General features: G+C 40.4%; 1 protein-coding gene across 38 annotated transcripts in view; it reads right to left on the reverse strand.

Moving 5' to 3' along the window:
* MADD (MAP kinase activating death domain) overlaps nt 1–18,709 on the reverse strand; it is an 80,082-nt gene that overhangs the window by 20,593 nt on the left and 40,780 nt on the right. For 4 of the 38 annotated variants that reach the window (XM_081020385.1, XM_081020364.1, XM_081020351.1 and 1 more), the window contains 12 exons: nt 18,510–18,611; nt 16,174–16,233; nt 15,628–15,730; nt 14,580–14,766; nt 12,827–12,977; nt 10,874–11,080; nt 8,760–8,813; nt 3,804–3,904; nt 2,939–3,022; nt 2,074–2,232; nt 1,486–1,594; nt 133–195 (listed from right to left, as the gene is read on the reverse strand). In XM_081020385.1, the coding sequence (XP_080876511.1) occupies nt 133–195; nt 1,486–1,594; nt 2,074–2,232; nt 2,939–3,022; nt 3,804–3,904; nt 8,760–8,813; nt 10,874–11,080; nt 12,827–12,977; nt 14,580–14,766; nt 15,628–15,730; nt 16,174–16,233; nt 18,510–18,611 (1,380 nt within the window). Of the gene's footprint in view, nt 1–132; nt 196–1,485; nt 1,595–2,073; nt 2,233–2,938; nt 3,023–3,803; nt 3,905–8,759; nt 8,814–10,873; nt 11,081–12,826; nt 12,978–14,579; nt 14,767–15,627; nt 15,731–16,173; nt 16,234–17,578; nt 17,618–18,509; nt 18,612–18,709 lie in introns of all 38 variants that reach the window. The other 34 variants (XM_081020368.1, XM_081020373.1, XM_081020371.1 and 31 more) reach the window with 20 other exon arrangements.

Here is an 18,709-nt window from a genome sequence, read left to right on the forward strand (position 1 = left end):
TGTTATTGTTTTCCTCTATCAGTATTCACCAAATGAAGAATGCAGGAACAAGAAAAGAACAGTGGAGTGTATAGGAATACATGTGAGAAATCTTTTTAATACACACAGAAAAGCAAAAAGAAGAATTATTACTCATAGAGAAGGTTTCCATGGCAGCATCCTCTAATTGGTCCCAGACAGATCCTTTATCCCTCCCTTTATAGTTCCAAGCAAGCAGCAACATGGCAGCAAAGAGGAGAAATGAGACATATAACAAGACTGAGCAACCTTTCTGGAATAATGAGACTCAGGAGAAAAAGTGCAGTGAAAAATATGCTACATATTGCAATTGTGGTCGAAGGCCATGCCTCTTCTAATACACCAGTATAACGTGATCTTTAGCATACTGCATTATGAAACAACTTCTCTGCTCAGGATACCATTTTAAATATACACTTGATTTGACAGCATGTTAAACCACAGAGCCTAGGACTTGCCGATCAGAAGGTCGGCAGTTCGAATCCCCGTGATGGGGTGAGCTCCCATTGCTCGGTCCGTGCTCCTGCCAACCTAGCAGTTCGAAAGCACGTCAAAGTGCAAGTAGATAAATAGGTACCGCTCCGGCGGGAAGGTAAAAGGCGTTTCCGTGCGCTGCTCTGGTTTGCCAGAAGCGGCTTTGTCATGCTGGCCACATGACCTGGAAGCTGTATGCCAGCTCCCTTAGCCAATAAAGCGAGATGAGCGCCGCAACCCCAGAGTCGGCCACGATTGGACCTAATGGTTAGGGTCCCTTTACCTTTACCTAATATGATAAATCTGTAGCCCACTGATTGTATGTGGCCCACAGGGTCTTCCAATGCAGCCTTCTGGCCTGCACCCCACCCCCATCCTTGACCACATTTTCTTTGCTGCTGAGCTATAATCTCTTAACAGCTAAGCAGGTGGCAGGAGGGAGAAATTCCTGCCACACAGCATAGAAGCATAGGGAGCTCTTTCTTCCCTGCTCCCGAGCTGTAACCTTTTATCAACTGGGCAACGAGGGGTCGGGACAGAACCACCATGGACTACATGTACCTCATGCTGGAAACTTTGAGGGTGATTGCACCCCCCACAAATCAACAACTTTCCACTGCCACTACCAAATGTCTGGATTTTCACTTCTATTTTAGAGGGCGTTTTTCTTAATTTTGGGTCCAAAAAAATAGGGGTCGTCTTATACATGGGGGTGTCTTATACACAGAAAAAATGGTATACTAATGACAAGCACTTCTTATAAAATGTTTTGAAGAAAACCATGAGTTTTTAGCCGATAATTTGTCTATGGTATGTTAGAGAATTCAAAACTCATCTATGGAGGTTTCACTTCAATAGATCAGATTGTTGTTCTTTTAATTTCTTTTTGTTTAGAAAATACTACAAAGAAGATCAGCATGTTAAATGCTATTTCACTAAAATGCCTATGCTTTGAACAAATTTGCTTCAAACAAAATAAATGTCAACACGTACCCAGAAGACCCTCATAGAGATAAACTCGTAGGCTTGCATCTTCTGGTGCTCTCCCAGGACTGCTGCATTTATTGTCTTTCATGGTCTGCTTCAAGCTATGAGATTTACCCTTTAAAAAGAAAAATTAAATGCCAGTTTAATCAGGCATGTTCTATTGCTCTATATTATGTATTCGACTACCAAGATTATTCTGCAAGCAATATATATTCCTTGTAAACAGAAAGATAATTCAGAAGGTAAAAAGTGGACAGCAGAAAAAGCTTAAGCCACCTCTCAAATTCAACTCAGTTCAAAGATACTTCATTGTCATGATATGACATTTGAGGCCATTATGATTTCCAAAGGTCTTTAAGAGGTCTATCACTCTAAGCCAATTTACACTTACAAGGTCAGTGTGCTTCCCACATACATAATTGAGTTTGCAGTGCATGCACACCCTGGAATATATATGCTGGCTCAGAATTGCTGGTACTTCTTCACTAAGGATGGACCATTTCTAATGTGATCGCTTTCCATAAACTAATAGGTCTTTTACACTACCCACCATCACTACAATAATTCCTAAGCAAAACCAAAGCATGTTCTTACAAAGATGGTGCTAGTTGCTGAATTTGTCTCAATCTCACTGTCTGACACGGTGCCTCGTGATCCTGTCAGATTTCCACCACTTTCTCCACCAAGGCCATCACCAGCATTGCTGCTCAAATCACTATCTGCTCCTAATGTCTCCCCAGAGCTGTTGCTCACCTGAAGAGGAAAACAAACTGTTTAAATGGTCAGTCCTTTATTCAATATGAGTAGTTACTGTGGAGACAAAGATTTATTCAGAGTGCCATTCCAGAGAAAGCTAAATCTCAATAATTCCTGCATCCCAACCAAAAGTAAAGGGGCAGGTTTCTGCTAACTCATGTTACATTGGGACCCAGCACAGTATACTTTAGAATGCAAAGTGACTATTTGCAGGGCACTGTTTAATGTTTTAATGCTTTTTTCTTTTTTAGAGTTTCAGTCATTAAAAATAAAAGGCTGGGCCTCAACTTTTAAATTAAGTCAGAGTCAGATTTTTTTAAAGAAAAAGAACACTAATAAATGTCTATTCTTTGGCCCAACAGGACAATTTAAGATAACTGTAGACATTGCCACAATCATTAATTTACAACAACTATTTTCCAAAAACAAATGTCACAATTTAACAATATAAACACAAATAAAATATGTAAGTTTACAAAACAGACCAGTGGATAGGAGCCCCATACCTACCAGAGCATTTTATGTACAATTGGGGGACATGATTAAATGTAAAACTGGAGAAGGATGGAGAGTGTATGCCCTAGAGATGCACTCGGCGCTTGCAATTTACACAGGTGTTGAGTAAGAAAGTGCATGCAAATGATCAAGCCTGAAAAACACCACTAAAATAAAGCACAAACATTCCACTTCAGCCATGCCCTACCACTGTGCTAACTTCAGAGTCTTGGCTGGTGCTTCGGATCATAACAGCAGGTCCCACACTTGCCACAGAATCCAAATCACTCTTCTGAAATCATGAACAAAGAAGAAGAAAAATAATGCACATTAGTCATTACTATTTCTGCTTGGAGACTTGGACCACACATTTTATTTGGGCCCAGACTACTAAGGAACTGCAAATCTCATGCCTCATGTTTCTAGCTTCCCAGAATCAACAACACTGGAACATGTGTTACTTTCACATACCGAATTTTTCGCCCCATAGGACGCACCTAGGTTTTTTGGGGGGAAATAAGGGGGGGGGAATTATTTACCCCCCCCAGGTGCGGGGCTGGGGCGGGGGAAGCCCGAGCTTCCCCCAACCCCAGCCCCCAGAACAGGCTACTATCCGCAAGCCGTGGGAGAGCTGCGCGAAGCCACGCGGCTCTCCCACGGCTAGCGGAGCGCTGCACAAAGCCCGAAGCTTGGGGCGTGCTGAGCTCAGCGTGCCCCAAGCTTCTGGGTGCCGGCAAGCTCTCCGCTAGCCGTGGGAGAGCTGCGTCTCCCACGGCTAGCGGACAGCTTCCTGAAGCCTGGAGAGCGAGAGGGGTCGGTGCGCACCGACCCCCCTCGCTCTCCAGGCTTCAGCGAAAGCCTGCATTCACCCCATAGGACGCACACACATTTCCCCTTCATATATGGCAAAAAATACGGTAATTATCAATGCTTCCCCAAAGTGAGTAAACACCCCCCCCCAATGAAAACCAGAATCTATGGACAAGGGCACAAGGAATTCTCACTATTCTACCCCCATGTCAATCTCCTTGAGGCATTTCTCAAATAATAAATAAAATATTCAAGACACTCACATGAGAGCTGGAAGTTAAGCTCAACCCACTATCTGCACTGATTTGGGATTTCTTCTCATCTGTCTCCCCCAGATCATGAGAGTGTTTTTTACCTTCTGACCCTAAAGGGAGGGAAAGTGATATTTCATTACTGTGAACAAGAAAATGAAAGAACCAGAAGGCAAATGATCGCTTTGGTGCATGAGAAGTACCAAGAGGGGGAACCAGAGGATCTTCTCCTGTACTCTTGAAATAGCATCAACCAGAAATATAGCCTGGCTGGTTGCAGCCACCATTCTGTCCAATACATAAATGCACCTGAGAAGCAGACCAACTGCCTTAAACAGTCACCCATTGGAGGAAGGAAAAGGGGAAGAGAGACAAAGCAGGCACCAGACAGATTCCAGTTAATACAAGGCATGCCAAACGGTCGACACATGACTCTGGAAAGCCACTTCCTTATGTCACAGATACAAGATTGCTTTTGTTGCTGTTTGCTTTTTGGAGAGGGGCAGATCTTATTGCTGGACACTTGGTACTTAATCTAATATGCTACAATCTAATATGCAAGTTATTATTTTTCTCATGTTCACCAAGTGACTCATGGTGTAACCATCCAAACAGTCAGCAATAATCATCTGCATACCAGAAATGAAAGCTTCAAATGGGACATTTTGGGGCAAAATAGCAATATTATACAGTCACTGTAGGGATGTATTACATGGCTCTCCAGAGTTTGTAACAACAAAGGTGAAGCAGTGAGTTTCAGCTGCTACGAAGACATGCATTCATCATCCCACCCTATCCATCAAGAAAACAAATGGTGAAGGGATTTATGCCATGATCATGCAGCTTAATGTTTTTTTACCCTCCCGTGATGAGATGAAAGACAGAAAGAAAATGAATGAAAGGAGAGACAGAATTGAGAAGGGTTTGGAAGCTGTGTGCAATGGAAATAAGGAGGCAGGAGAAGAATACACTGCAGACTACACAGGTCACCATTAAGAGCTCGAAGGGAGAAGAGACTGAATACAACCCTTCTGCCATAGCCATATCTGCCAACCGTTCCTTAACAGGGACACATGACCAGCAGCTGGAGGATTTTATTTTATTTTATTGCAGATCTAGGATGTGTACAAATAATGATGTGTGGCAACTCTATGTACACAATACAGCAATACCTTACATACCACTAAATATGATGAACTAAGAGTTAGGAGTGCAAGTGGGATGTATGATGTCTATCACTAGATACTGCCAACATCAGAAAAAGTGAAACAATGTGCAAGAGAGAAAGAAAAATTATATATATGGTGCGCGTGAAAAAAAGACTATTGGTGTGCATTTTTGAGATGACCATATTATTCATGAAGGTAGAATTGTCAAAAAGATGGGCAGCTTATCCCAAAGGTTGTATATACTAGCTATGGAGTATATTTAAAGAGAGGGTATTATATAGAACATTCCAAAAATCAACTGGCATTTGTTTATAAACCTGACTTTAACATACATTTCCAGACTATGTTAGTACTTAGATGCCTCTAACTATGATGCTAGAAGTAAATAGAAAGTGGAATCATGAAATTCATTGGACTTGTTTTCAGATTCTGTTCACAACTAAGGTACATTAGCAACAGATTCTTTTTTTAAAAAAAATACCTTTAATCAGTCAAAAGCATGATTTAAAAAGGTGTTATGAAAACACTAACTGGTTAATTTACATATTATTCCAATCAATTTAATAAGCACATAATTTAACTGTGGATTTTTAATCATACTAAAGGTTATGACTGACTGTTATTCACAGTTAAGCACTGTGAATGAATATTCACGGTTCAAGGCACTGCTGGAAACAAAGTTATACATACAGAGAAGGCAATTCCTTCAAGATGACTTATCTGTATGGATTAGCCAAAAATATACCTTTGTCAATCATACTCAGAAGTTCCTTTGTATTTCAGCTAATTGATCGCACAACAGAGAGAGTTAGTTAAGTGAGGAGGGGGGAAAACAAACCTTTAATACTTGGTCAGTCTAAGTCAAAAGTCCATAAAGATGGGAAATGGCTATTTCTTTAAATAAAAAACCCTACACAAAGTTATATTTGACTTGAATGACTACATTTCAAAGATTAAGTGACTAAAAGGGCATAAGGACCATATTCCAGAGAACAGGGAACACTTAAATTTCACAGAAATCAAGGGGAGTTAAAGTTCCATTCTATACAGTGGTGCCCCGCAAGACGAATGTCCCGCAAGACGAAAGGGTTTTGCGTTTTTTGAGTCGTTCCGCAAGACGAATTTCCCTATGGGCTTGCTTCACAAGACGAAACATCTTGCGAGTTCTTGCAAGTTTGTTTCCTTTTTCTTAAAGCCGCTAAGCCGTTAATAGCCGCTAAGCCGTTAATAGCCGTACTTCGCAAGACGAAAAAACCGCAAGACGAAGAGACTCGCGGAACGGATTAATTTCGTCTTGCGAGGCACCACTGTACACTTTTGTCTGGAAGTAACCTTATGAGACTAATGCCTGAGTTGATATGCATTGGATTACACCGCACAGCATTCAAATTACACAATTAAATTATTTGACTTCTCAGCAATCACTGGCCCAATTAAAGGTAATTTTGCTGAGGAAGGGTCACTTTTACAGAGTCTAGTTTTAAAACATTCTGCTATCAGAATGAGGCAAAGGCTTCTCCAAGTCTCTTCTACTTCTTCAGTTAAGTATGGAAGTAACGTCTCCACCTAAATACGGAAGTTCTCAAAAAACATGGGCACAGACTTCAGAGATCCCCAGTCTATTAGAATAATTGTCTATTACTTATAAGATGGGATATGGCATAATAAAAACATCCTTGAAAGTTTCCCCACTAGCCTGTCTTTTAAAAGGAGTATTCTTTAAAAGAACCTAGGACCAGCAATGACTAAATCTGGCCAGCTTACTTTATGAAGTAAACAGGCATCTTGGTTACATACTTCTATAATGTGAATTAATATCTTCTCTATACAACCCAACAAACTTTATATTCACAGTATTTAAGTAGTGATACTCCTTTTTGTGTATTCTCAGTGTGTTCTCTAAAGAATTATAAAATAAGATTTCTATAGATGCTATAAAATAAGCTACTACAGTGGACGCTTGGGTTGCGAACGGGATCCATGCGGGAGGCACGTTCGCAACCTGCAACGTTCGCAACCCACAATGCCACGTCTGCGAATGCGCGGATCGTGATTCGGCGCTTCTGCACAAAGTGTGATTTAGCGCTTCTGCGCATGCGCCAAAACCCGGAAGTAACCCATTCCAGTACTTCTGGGTTCGGTGCGCTGCGCAACCCGAAAATGAGCAACCTGAAGCGTCTGTAACCCAAGGTATGACTGTATACATAAGTTCTTAACCCGAGGTATCACTGTATAGTAGAAACAGATAGAAATACTATACAATGTTGCTTCTGTACTTATGTCAGCAATATTTTTTTCAAATATTCAGTAAGTGGCATATTATAGGATAAACTATATGTTACACTAGAGTTAGGATAAACTGTATGTTACACTGCAGAAATTCAACTGCCTCTCCTTCTTTACAAAGAGCCTGTAGGCACTTTGAAGTGGAGGAGAAGGAACATGGGAAGGCTGGTGGGAGAGTTTCAACCCTTCCCCAATAGCCTATTTTCACCTGAAACTGCAGGGAGCAATCTACTATCACTTTCTACTTTATTCAGGTGCTACTGAAAAGGAATCAGATAGATATATCAATATATTTTTAAAAATCACACACCGTATAGTGGAGATACAGTTTGTAAATTTAAGAAGTTGCAATTTAAGAATGTAAGAAAATTTGAGAAGAATGTTGACAAGCTGAAATGTGTGCAGAGGAGGGTGACCAAGATGATCAAGGGTCTGGAAATCAAAGCTTATGAGGAACTGTTGAGGGAGTTGAGTATGTTTAGCCTTGAAAAGAGAAGACTGAGAAAAGATATAATAGCCATCTTCAAATATTTAAAGGACTGTCACACAGAAGCTGGAGCAAGCTTGTTTATGCCTGCTCTGGAGAGTAGAACCTGAACCAATGGGTTCAAGTTAGAAGAAAGAAGATTCCAACTAAACATCAGGAAGAACTTTCCAGCAGTAAGAGATGTTCAACAATGTAACGGTCTCTCTTGTTGGAGGTTTTTAACCAGTGGCTGGATGGCCATCTCTCATGCATGCTTTAGCTGAGATTCCTTCACTGCAGGGGTGGGAACAGATGATCCTTAGGGTCACTTCCAAGTCTACAATTCTATGACTCTGTTATTCTAACTATGTGCATTATTAAGCACTATCAGTTTTATGCATTTGACAACAACAACAAAAGCAGAATGTTGAAGTGGGGCTTAGCTGGACATTCCACTCTTTTGTCCCAAGGGTGGGAATCAAAGAACAACAACCTAGAAAACAATACATCATCTCTGTGGATGGAGAACTTCACATTCCATTTCCAGTCAACCACCATTCTTCATATTAATCCCCAAGGTTACTCCCAACCTCATATAAAATAATTAATCATCAAACAATAATTGTGGACCTTTCACATTGGACTTGAACTTTACATTTTATATCTGCTATTGGTTAAGAATTCAGGACAAACATATCTTTACACAGAACACTCCATGATGCACATATTGCAGAAAACGTTGGTTTACCACCAAAGAGGGATTACAATTTCATGGGGGAAAGACTGTCCAAAATTTAATTTATAATTCAGTGGTAAGGAAGGATTTGAAACTTGGCTGGAAGAGACTGTATTTTCCCCCTCTCCTCTCCTGATACAAAAAGGGCTATTCAGTGAACCCCAACACTAGATTTCTTTAAGAAATAGTGACCTCCTTTGTCTGCCCTATGGCTCATGTGGCATGGGTGTTCAATCAAAGGCTTAGAGAGTTGGCAGTTATGGGGAGGCTTGGAGGAGTGTCAAGTTTCTGTCCTTTTATCATATTCTTACTCAGTTTTTCCAAAGCTTTTTGCTTTGACACTTCGTTGTGCTTGTTCCACAATTCTACTCAAGATGCAATGTAAGCAGGAGAGAAAGACAGAAAAAATGTCAGATGCTGATCAGAGGCGGAAATGGAAAATAAAAATAAAAAATAAGCCACCCAATCCTGCAGTACCAAAGCAGAAATTAATGATAACTGGCATGTGAATAATTAATCACATCTTCAGTCAGAACAGGGTAGAGACTTCCATCGCCTTCATTCAAAAGATTTCAAAATTAATACCTATATATAATTAACTGGCTGAGTAGAACAGCTAAGTGAGACTCACCTACCTGATCTCATTTGCCTTCACAGAAATGACAGATTAAAAAGAGACAGTGTCAGGTTCTTTATGTCCAACATTTAAAGTTTCTTATCAGTGGGTTACACAAAGAATACAGTATGTATTTTATGTATCAATGCGCCCCAAACCACCAAATATATTTCAATTCAAAGTGTAATAAGGGATAAGAAAAACTATTTCTATAAACACTAAAAAAAACTATGTAAAAAAACAATTAATTTGGGTCTGAATATGCCTGTAATAACCACTGGGCTTCTTCTAGCTTTATGTATGTTAACTATATCAGACTCCAAATCATTTTCATCAGGGCAGAAAGAATAGCAAAAAATGGGGAGGGGATCTAAAAAAGAAATACACACCATTCTGTTCAAATGATATCCTAAATTTTCATCTCTGTGGCAGAAAACTTCAGATAATTCTAGATGCTGGCCCAACGGGCCAGTGGCAGAATCATAATAAGCTTAATGGAAATTCAAGTTGGAAATGCATTACTGTATTTTAATATTTTGTTGGAAGCCACCCAGAGTGGCTGGGAAAGCCCAGCCGGATGGGCGGGGTATAAATAATAAATTATAGGAAGGAAGAAGCTGGGAATGCTACAAAGTAAAAAGCAAACTCAGCTCTTACAAGAGCAGAGAAAGATAAGTGCAGAAAGTTTCTTCTGCTATGGAAACAGGGTATGGGAAAGCACAGATAGAAATGGGAGAGGAAACAGGCTCAGAACACTTCAGAGCAATTCAGGATTTGTCTGCAGTAGGAGAAAGACAGCTAATTATAATTCATCCAGAAAACCTAATCAATTTCCCTATGCTTTATTTGATGGAACAACACCAAATAAACAAACAGCGATAAGCACATTCAAACTGAAAATGAGATTTCTGGAGGCTCCCTCCATTCCCTGGTGCTATTATTTATTAAAGGTATACACACCATGGCTGCCCTTCTTTCCCCATCCATCACAATTCTGCTTGCTCCCTATGCACATTGGTACAGAAGGTTACTGTATCCATCACAGGGAATTCATCTCAAACTATGGGAGGGGAGTCATGCTTCAGAAACCCATCTGACAAATATGTTTGCAATTATATAGTTGTCTTTGCACAATCTCTTGAGACTGGGTAGGCTCTTTTTTTCTACATCTGCATGGCATTGTCTGCTAGAAACCCTCAAAACTTTATTTCCTTCTGTCCTTTGGATGGTGAGTGAACGTAGCAAAAAGTATTATATTTGTTCTTGTAGGTTTTGCTTTGGTGGAAAATATAAGATTATACATTATACAGAAACACCCACAGCACAAGGGCTAGAATTGAAGGTGAATGAACATGAAGTCCAAAGCTGCAATCCTGCACACTTGTACTTGGGAGCAGATCCCCAGAAATCAATGGCATAGTACTGGGCCATTTTCCTCTCAATAGTAATTTGTTTTTGTGGCAACTAGTCCCTGGTGCACACACTCCCAAGAAACTGTTTCCATTACAGACCAGACTATTCTGCCTGTAAGACTATGTGAACAATGATTAAAGTTCCCTATGCCAGCATCATATGGCTATCTCCACTAGCCTGGCCATAAAATTCCAAAAAGCATAGAAACACCAGAAATGCTTAGCCAATATTTCTCCAAGCTGTGAGAAGAGCATATATGAATAGTCTTTGCAGTCCGAGTGAGAGTGAAGCACATTACTGCAGCAATGATAAGGCAAATGTTTCAATGGGAAAGATGCAATCAGATTCTAATGCAGTGCACACTTTCCTGCATTCCATATACACATAAATACACACCAATAGAAGCTACAAAATTTTCCTCCTTTAGACTCCTTGTGTCAAACTCCCTCGGCCCTTTCCCTGCAGGGCTTGGGGCCCTTGGCATGAGCTGGGGTACTGGCAGTTGCACCTTGGGTTTCGGTTCAACCCTCGTGGCTAACATAGGGTCCTTGCCAACCGGAGTGATTGCTCCTTCTGTTGGGCTTCGTTTTCTTTTTTCTGGCTCTTTAAAAGAAAGGAGGAGAGAGAAATCAGTGGCCAAAAAAGAAAAAAAGAAAAACACATACCAGCAATGGTAAAAATAGAAGGATTAAGAAAAAAAATGGGAGAAGAGTACAGAAGAAAAAGATTGTTCAGATGGCGTTAATCATTTGTTTACAGATAATGAAAAAACAGCTCTCACATTTAGATCTCAAAATCAATGTTCAAAAGCAGTGCTCAAAACACAGGGTCTGAAGGCTTTGCACCCAGTACCTCAAAGTACCATTTCTCACACAAGATTGACTGGCTAAAATTTTCTCCAGAAGACTTTCTGCAGGAAAGCCTAAGATCCAGTAAGTAGTACTATACTATGGACTTTAAACAAACTTAATACTGGGCAATATCAAACTACACCTCATAAGGGAATCCCTTTGCTCTGCCCCAGCTTCTGCCAACCTAGCAGTTTGAAAGCATACAAGTGCAAGTAGATAAATAGGTACCGCTGCTGTGGGAAGGTAAACAGTGTTTCCATGTGCTCTGGTTTCCATCACGGTCTTCCGTTGTGCCAGAAGTGGTTTAGTGATGCTGGCCACATGGCCTGCAAAGCTGTCTGTGGACAAATGCCAACTCCCACGGCCTGAAGCGCGATGAGCACCGCACACCATAGTTGCCTTTGACTGGACTTAACTGTCTAGGGGTCCTTTATCTTTACTTTACTAATAATTAACAATAATTCCAGCTCTTTGTCTTTCTAGTTCTCATGGCAAGTTTCAAAACGTCAAGAAAAACCAATTGTTCTGGGGCACAACATGGATACTAGATTTAGATAACACTGCAGACTGCTCATTGCAACCCTCTCACCTCCCACACTCCACCAACAGAATGTACTCTCTTAAATTTCTCAACCTCCAGTAAAATTAGAATGGGTGCCAGAAGCTCCCTGTATATAATGTTTCCTCCCCCACCCCATCATAAGCTTGGTAAGGCAAGACGCTGGGTAACAGGAGCAGGGAATGGTTGGCCCTCCATATGTTGCTGAATTACAACCCCCAGGAGGATGGTCAGTGATGATGGGAGCTGTAGTTCTCATCAAGCACAAGCTCTGTATGCAAAATGAAAGTATATTATACACTAAATATCTCAATGCAAAGCATAATATAACACAAAATAATACAGACTCAAAGAATATATGTACAGTCCCAAATCACTCTTGGAGATATATATGCAATCTTACGAATTACTATTCAATGTCTCTGAGCTCAAGAGTTCAACTGTCATGTACTGAAGGGAGCTGTAGTTCAGCAATATCTGGAGGGCCAATGGTTCTCCACCCCTACTATTTATATACACACCATGGCCCTTATATACAACTGTATCATCCCCACTGTGCTTAATAAATAAGTGCTATTGGGGCATGGGCCTTTTCCTTAAGCAGCTAAATATTTGCACTTTTTCTCATGGCTGAACTGCTGAAATGAAATTAATTCACACAAACATTTGGATGTGCCAATGAAAACAAAGTAACAGCATTCTGTACTGGAGTTGACTGAAAATACATTAATCATTTTCTCCATGAAACTATTTGTACTTATAGAATTATAGATGCAATTCAAAATACTTATTCCAGTAAATTTCTTTTACACGGTTCAGTAATTACTCTATTGGTTGTGCCAGAAAGTCAGACTAGCTCAGCTCTACAACAAGTAGGGCATTTCACAGATTTACATTCATTTATTATATATAAATCATTGGTTTATCCTATTCTCTTACCTTTGTTATAGTAGTGAGTATGAGCTATTTCCAGCAGACCAAAGACACTTGCCATTCCCCCAAGTCCAGCATTTGCATATGACTGCTCAAGGCTTGACACAGTACATTTCAGCAAATCCAACATCCCTTTATAAACCTTGCGGCTGATCTCCTACAATGGAAACATTCATAAGGGTGAGGATGCGTCATTTATTAGGAACCTGTTTCACTTCCACTAAAGTAAGCCATAATTCCATTGCATTCTAATTAATTTTCTGTAGCTTAACTACGCCTCCTTCAGCTTAGGACCATAGGAAGCTGCTTTGTACCAAGTCAGGCCAATAGTTCCTCTAGCTTAGTATTCTCTATGCAACTCACCAATGTTTCAGACACCACACCTCAAGATACCAGAGACTGAACCTGGGACCTTTTGCATACAAACATGTGCTCTACTACAGAGCTATTTCTGTACCTAAAAGAGAATTTATCTTTATAGAATTACCTCTGTTAACTAAATCTGTGCAAATGCTTTTTCAAGTAGGGGGAGGTTCTGACAGCACTTAAGCAAACTGTTGTGAAGCCTCTCTAGAAAAACCATTACTCAATCTCACTCAATCCCACTGATCTCAGTAGCTTTCATCCTGTTTTTAATTTGCCTTTTTTCAGTAAGTTACTTCAGTGTAATCAGTTCTAGGTCTTCTTGGTTTCCCTCAACCCTCCACAGCAGATCTGGGGGTCACACAGGTGCATGGGGAGAAGAGAGAGAAGGAAGTTCCATTACACAGCCGAAAGTGCTTGTGCTAGTAGAACTGTTCGGTTGGATACCCTTCTGATTGTTAGGATCCTTTCTAATCTGGTTTCTGACCTGGTATTTGGAACAAAAATGGCCTTGGTCACTTTGGTTGATGATCTGTACCAAAAGATGGGCATGAGGCATCTGACCCTGTTGATTCTCCTAGCAGCTTTTAGTATTGTCAGCCATGGCAGCCATCTGGGCCACTGAGAAAGGATAGAGTTGGGAGGCACAGCTCTGTAGTGGTTCTGGTCTCCCTCATCACCACCACCCCACCTCTCAAGGGTCTCAGAAGGTCTACTACTCGGCCCCATGACCTTTGGCTTATGGAGTGCTTCAATGGCCCATCTTGTCCTCCATGCTGCTTAACATGTCTGGTTGAAGTCACCCTGAGCTTTTGGCTTGGGTATCATCAGTATCCAGATGACACTAAGCTCTACCTCTTGTCTGCATTTCCTGATCCCAATGAAGCAGTATACTCACTCCCATGAAGGGAGATGAGAATGATATCACCCTGGTCTTTCATCAACTGCCCTGATTATCAACTGGTTTCCAGGCTCATTTCTCTGCCTTGCTCTAAAGCCCTATATGGCCTGGTAACAAGTTTGTTTCAGAATTACTTCTTCCCATGTGAACCCAGGAACTCTGCTGCACTTCAAAGGCCCTCTGCACGTTCCCTTCCCATCCTTTGTACAGGCATGAGAGAAATAGGTTTCTCTATTGTGACACCTAGATTTAGAAACAGCTTGCTTAGGGGGATGCACCTTTCCCATTGCAACATGCTTGCCTTTTAGGAGGTGATGAAGGTATGTTTATTCTAGACACCATTCGTCTAACTGGGTCTCTGATATTCTAAGTACTAGGTTTTTAACTTATTGTTGCTTTGTAATCTATGATTTATTAGCAATGGTTTTACTGTGAGCACTGCAGCAGAAAGACAAAATAAAACCATTTAAAAGAAAAGAGGAACAGAGAACTGACCACATCCTGGACAACATCCTGCCGTGCATCTTCCTCCGATTGGATGGTGCGATTAAGCTTGCTTAATACAAAGACACGGAGCTGCTCACTCTCCAGGAGACGGCGGACTCTCTTCATGTGAAACCAACCAACTCCTTGTCCATCTAGGACATTGTGTACCACCTCTTTCAAGAACTGCTGGTTCTCACTATATTATATGGATACACAAGCAATAGGGGGCATAACCCTCCAGGACACTTCCATAGGTATATTACACTTTACAATAGGAGGATACTGACACAACATAAATCTATCTGTATTTAGCCAAGCTGACTTCAACTCTAACCATAATATGCTAGGTATCCTTGATGCAACCTGCATCAGATCCTGCTATATATCTCTATCACTGACTCAAGTGGAGCAGCTGGAATAACTAGGCTGGGGTAAGAATTGTGGCTATTACACTTCCCCCAGCCCTTTCTGCCATGTGGAGCGCCACTGCAGAAAGGAAGAGATGGGGTTGTACCTAGATCTGTGGCTCAGCGAAGCAGAAACAGCCTGTAACTATCATTTTGTGTCAGAGTTTCCTGCTGCCCATCTAAACTAGACTCTTGACACCTAGCATCACACTGTTGATGTGTTCCATTTGTTATGAATTACAATCCCTATACTTTTCTCAGTAATATGTCTAACCATTAATACCTACTTTTATTTCTGCATTTGGCTGTTGAAAGTGGGTTTCCTAGTCTCTCCTCACCATATTGTCCCTCCTACCCTCCCTAAAAAGCAGCTTTCAAGAGTCGCAAGATATACTGGAATAGGGTTGGATGTGGTGCAAGATCTACTGGGACAGAAACAGCCAAAACTAAGTGGAGGCAACTTGCATGAGCTGATCAATTGTGTAATCCATTACCGTAAGATTCAAAGATAAAGTGTAGGTCACCTTCTTTCATTTTTCTTTTTACAAGCATCACCAGATCTTCTTATACTCAGAGCAGACATACTGCCCAGGGCATGCCACATAAAGCTCATTTTGCATTGTACAGCAACTCTAAGCAGATGCTTTTACCTGGAATTACTGCTTCGTCCCTGTGGTGAAGGAGACTCCCTTTTCACTGTCGGGCTGTGCTTTATAACAGAAGACTTTTGATCCACAAGTGCTCGTCTATTTCCTGAATAAGAGAGGAAGCAGAACAAGAAAACAGTTACTGAAAAGGATGCCCAAGTCCAAGAACAGTACCAATGAGACACACAAAAGTCAGCTAACACTTAATTAAATGGACATACAAAGAAACTTGGAAAAGCAGCAGCATATTTTGTATTATTGCATCATACATCGGCAGAAAACAGTAATGGGAATGAGACAGAGACAAAAGAGAAGATGGTAACAAGAGCAGAAGGTGAAAGGCAGGAGTTTGGCTGCTCTGCATGCATTTCTGCCACAAGAACCATCTTCTGATTAGGCAACATATGGAAAAGCAATGTGTTACGGGAGTGTGACTAGTAGAAATCACATGATACTGGCTTCCAGTGGAAAAATTGCCCAAAAGACAGGCACAAGAATGCTTGCTGGGAGTTGGTATGTCATGCACAGTTCATAATGCAAGGAACCCACCTTCATTGCTTACTGGCCCAGCTTCAGTAATAATCTCCATTATAGTATTTAGCCCAAATACTGGGACACAAAATAAACAATTAGTAGTGCACTGCAAAATCACCACCATTTTTATATTTGATTAGTTACTTGATTAATCCCCTCTCTTTCAAAAACAGCCCTGGATTAACGTTGGGGAACATCTACACTGGGGTGGTCCAGATAAAAGCTTTCCCCATGGCTAAATAGGAATAAACTAAAAGTGGAAGGAAAACTTAAGGAAGAGGTATTAACTAGCCAGTGTAGCAGGGGAGGATTCCTACATTCCCTGTTCTATCAGCCCACCTGTAGTAATGGTGCTTGTTTTTGATTTGGTCCTTGGATCTGTAATAATAGCACTGGGATTAGCACTGCCCTTGTATGCCTTGTGAGTATTAGCTGTGCTCATTCAGTATGGTAGAGAGACTCAAAACAATCATCTCTGTAGAAGCACATTTTGAAACAAATTTCCCAACCCTAATGGCTTCGAAACACAAAATCACAAGCTCTCATTTCTAGTGTAGATGTGTCCTAACCTGATTTAAGGTCACTTGAAGGCTCAAAAGTTACTCTGAACCCCATTCAATTCAGGAATAATGCTTCTATTTTAGGAATTATTAATGTCATCTTTTATTTCACAGGAACTGCAAAAAATAAAGCTTATCTCCCTTCAGAGCATGAAGGTAAATAAAACTAAACATTAATGAATAGTTGAAAAGGGTAATGGAACAATGGCAATGAATGAAATGAAAAAATATCATCTACCCGTCTTGTATCTCAAAGAATTCAAACATTAAGAAAATTGATATTTACCTGGCATACACAAATCATTAAATTGTAGAGTTGGAATGGTCCCCCAAGGGTCATCTCACCTAAATATCTACTACCATGCTATCCCCACCACCCAACTAGTATGATACCTGTCAGGTCAGTCAGGTTATAATTTTTTCTTTATATATGAAACTGACTAAATTACTGACAATTTTATCCTATAGAAAATTGGAGATGCCACATGGAACAAGAGTCATCAAGAAATGACAATAAACTGCAGAAGATGAGACACAAAGCATGGAAAGACACGGAAAAACCCATCACTGTTTTCTTCCAATGTGTGCTATCAATAATAGGTTTAGCTAACAGAAGATCTCTGCACAAACAAATATAGGAATATGACCAAATGGAAATATCCCCAGAGACCATGCAGAGTCTTCACCAAACTACTCACAGTCCTTCTGCGTTGGTTTCTGGTTTTTCTACACACACACACACACACACACCCCTAAGAAAATGTTAACTCTTATCCAAAGCAAAGTCCAATGCAGCAACACAAAACTAACTTTTGGCCTTTATTACTAAAAGGTCAAAGGTCAGCAAACATCATACCAACCTTCATCCACATCCCTTCCCACTTCCAGATTAAAGTAATCTTTACCGATGAAAATGGAGAGGGGGGAGAAATAAATAAAATCAACTTATTAAAAGCAACTTATTAAAAATAAAGCATTCTTCCAGCTGAGCAACCAAAAAGATTCAATGCAAAATCAAACAATGGTAAATTACAGTTTATCTTTCCTTTAACAACACTTATGACTAAAACCAACTGTAGTACAGATAACCTGGAGTAATTTCTACAGATTCTACTCCATATTTTTCCAGATTTAAGAAGTCTACCTTAGCTAAGTCCTATTGCTCCAAATGAATGGCTTTCAATAATTTTCCTCTTAAGGTAAGTTTTAGCCCTTTAGATAAGGGACAATTTAAAACGTGATAGCCTTTCCCATGAAAGTGTTTCACGTAACTGGTGAAAAGTTGAAAAGATCCTTGCCAGGTTGGTCTCTCTCTATCTGGGCTGACAGTGTCCATGTGCCAGGAGAGCCAACAGCAGTGATATGCAGCTGTATACATCTGAGGCAACACACACAAACACACTAAGGCTATGCTTGCCACATAGACTGTTGCCAGGGAAAGGGCTTTTCAGCAGCCTCCATGTGGGGTCTGTGAAATTAAATCAGTCCAGAGGATTAAGACTTTGCATTCACTTTATGCAAAATCTCTTTCCACCAAAGTGCATTTCATACAGCCGGTGCATTAAAATAAAGACAGACCAAAAATAATACTCCCTTCCATACTAAAAAGTGTAATTAATAGTCACTTAAAGAATTCTGCTTAAGAAATCTGAAGCATCACCCAAAATGAATTCCTAATTCTAGAATGCCTGGTTTCCCAAAATGATTTTTTTAAGGGTTGGGTGTAATTCTGTGACTGCTTGGCAATCAAAGGGATTCTGAAAGCAGTAAAAGGCAAGGAAAAGTGATTACCTTTCAGGCTAGGAAATGGAGTGTTTTTGTCTCTCCCAGCTTTGGTTGGAAGGGCTAAATTGGACAGACTAAAGCTTGTGCTGTGGTTCTTGTATAGGCTACCTATAACAAAAATAAAATAAATCAAGTGATCTAATCATCCCCTTATCTCATTCAGAAACTCACTGTGCAGTTTACATCTGAACAGCTTTCTGCACTCT

This window comes from Podarcis pityusensis, assembly GCF_964106645.2.
Source record: "Podarcis pityusensis genome assembly, chromosome: 1".
In the NCBI taxonomy this organism is placed as follows: Eukaryota; Metazoa; Chordata; class Lepidosauria; order Squamata; family Lacertidae; genus Podarcis; species Podarcis pityusensis.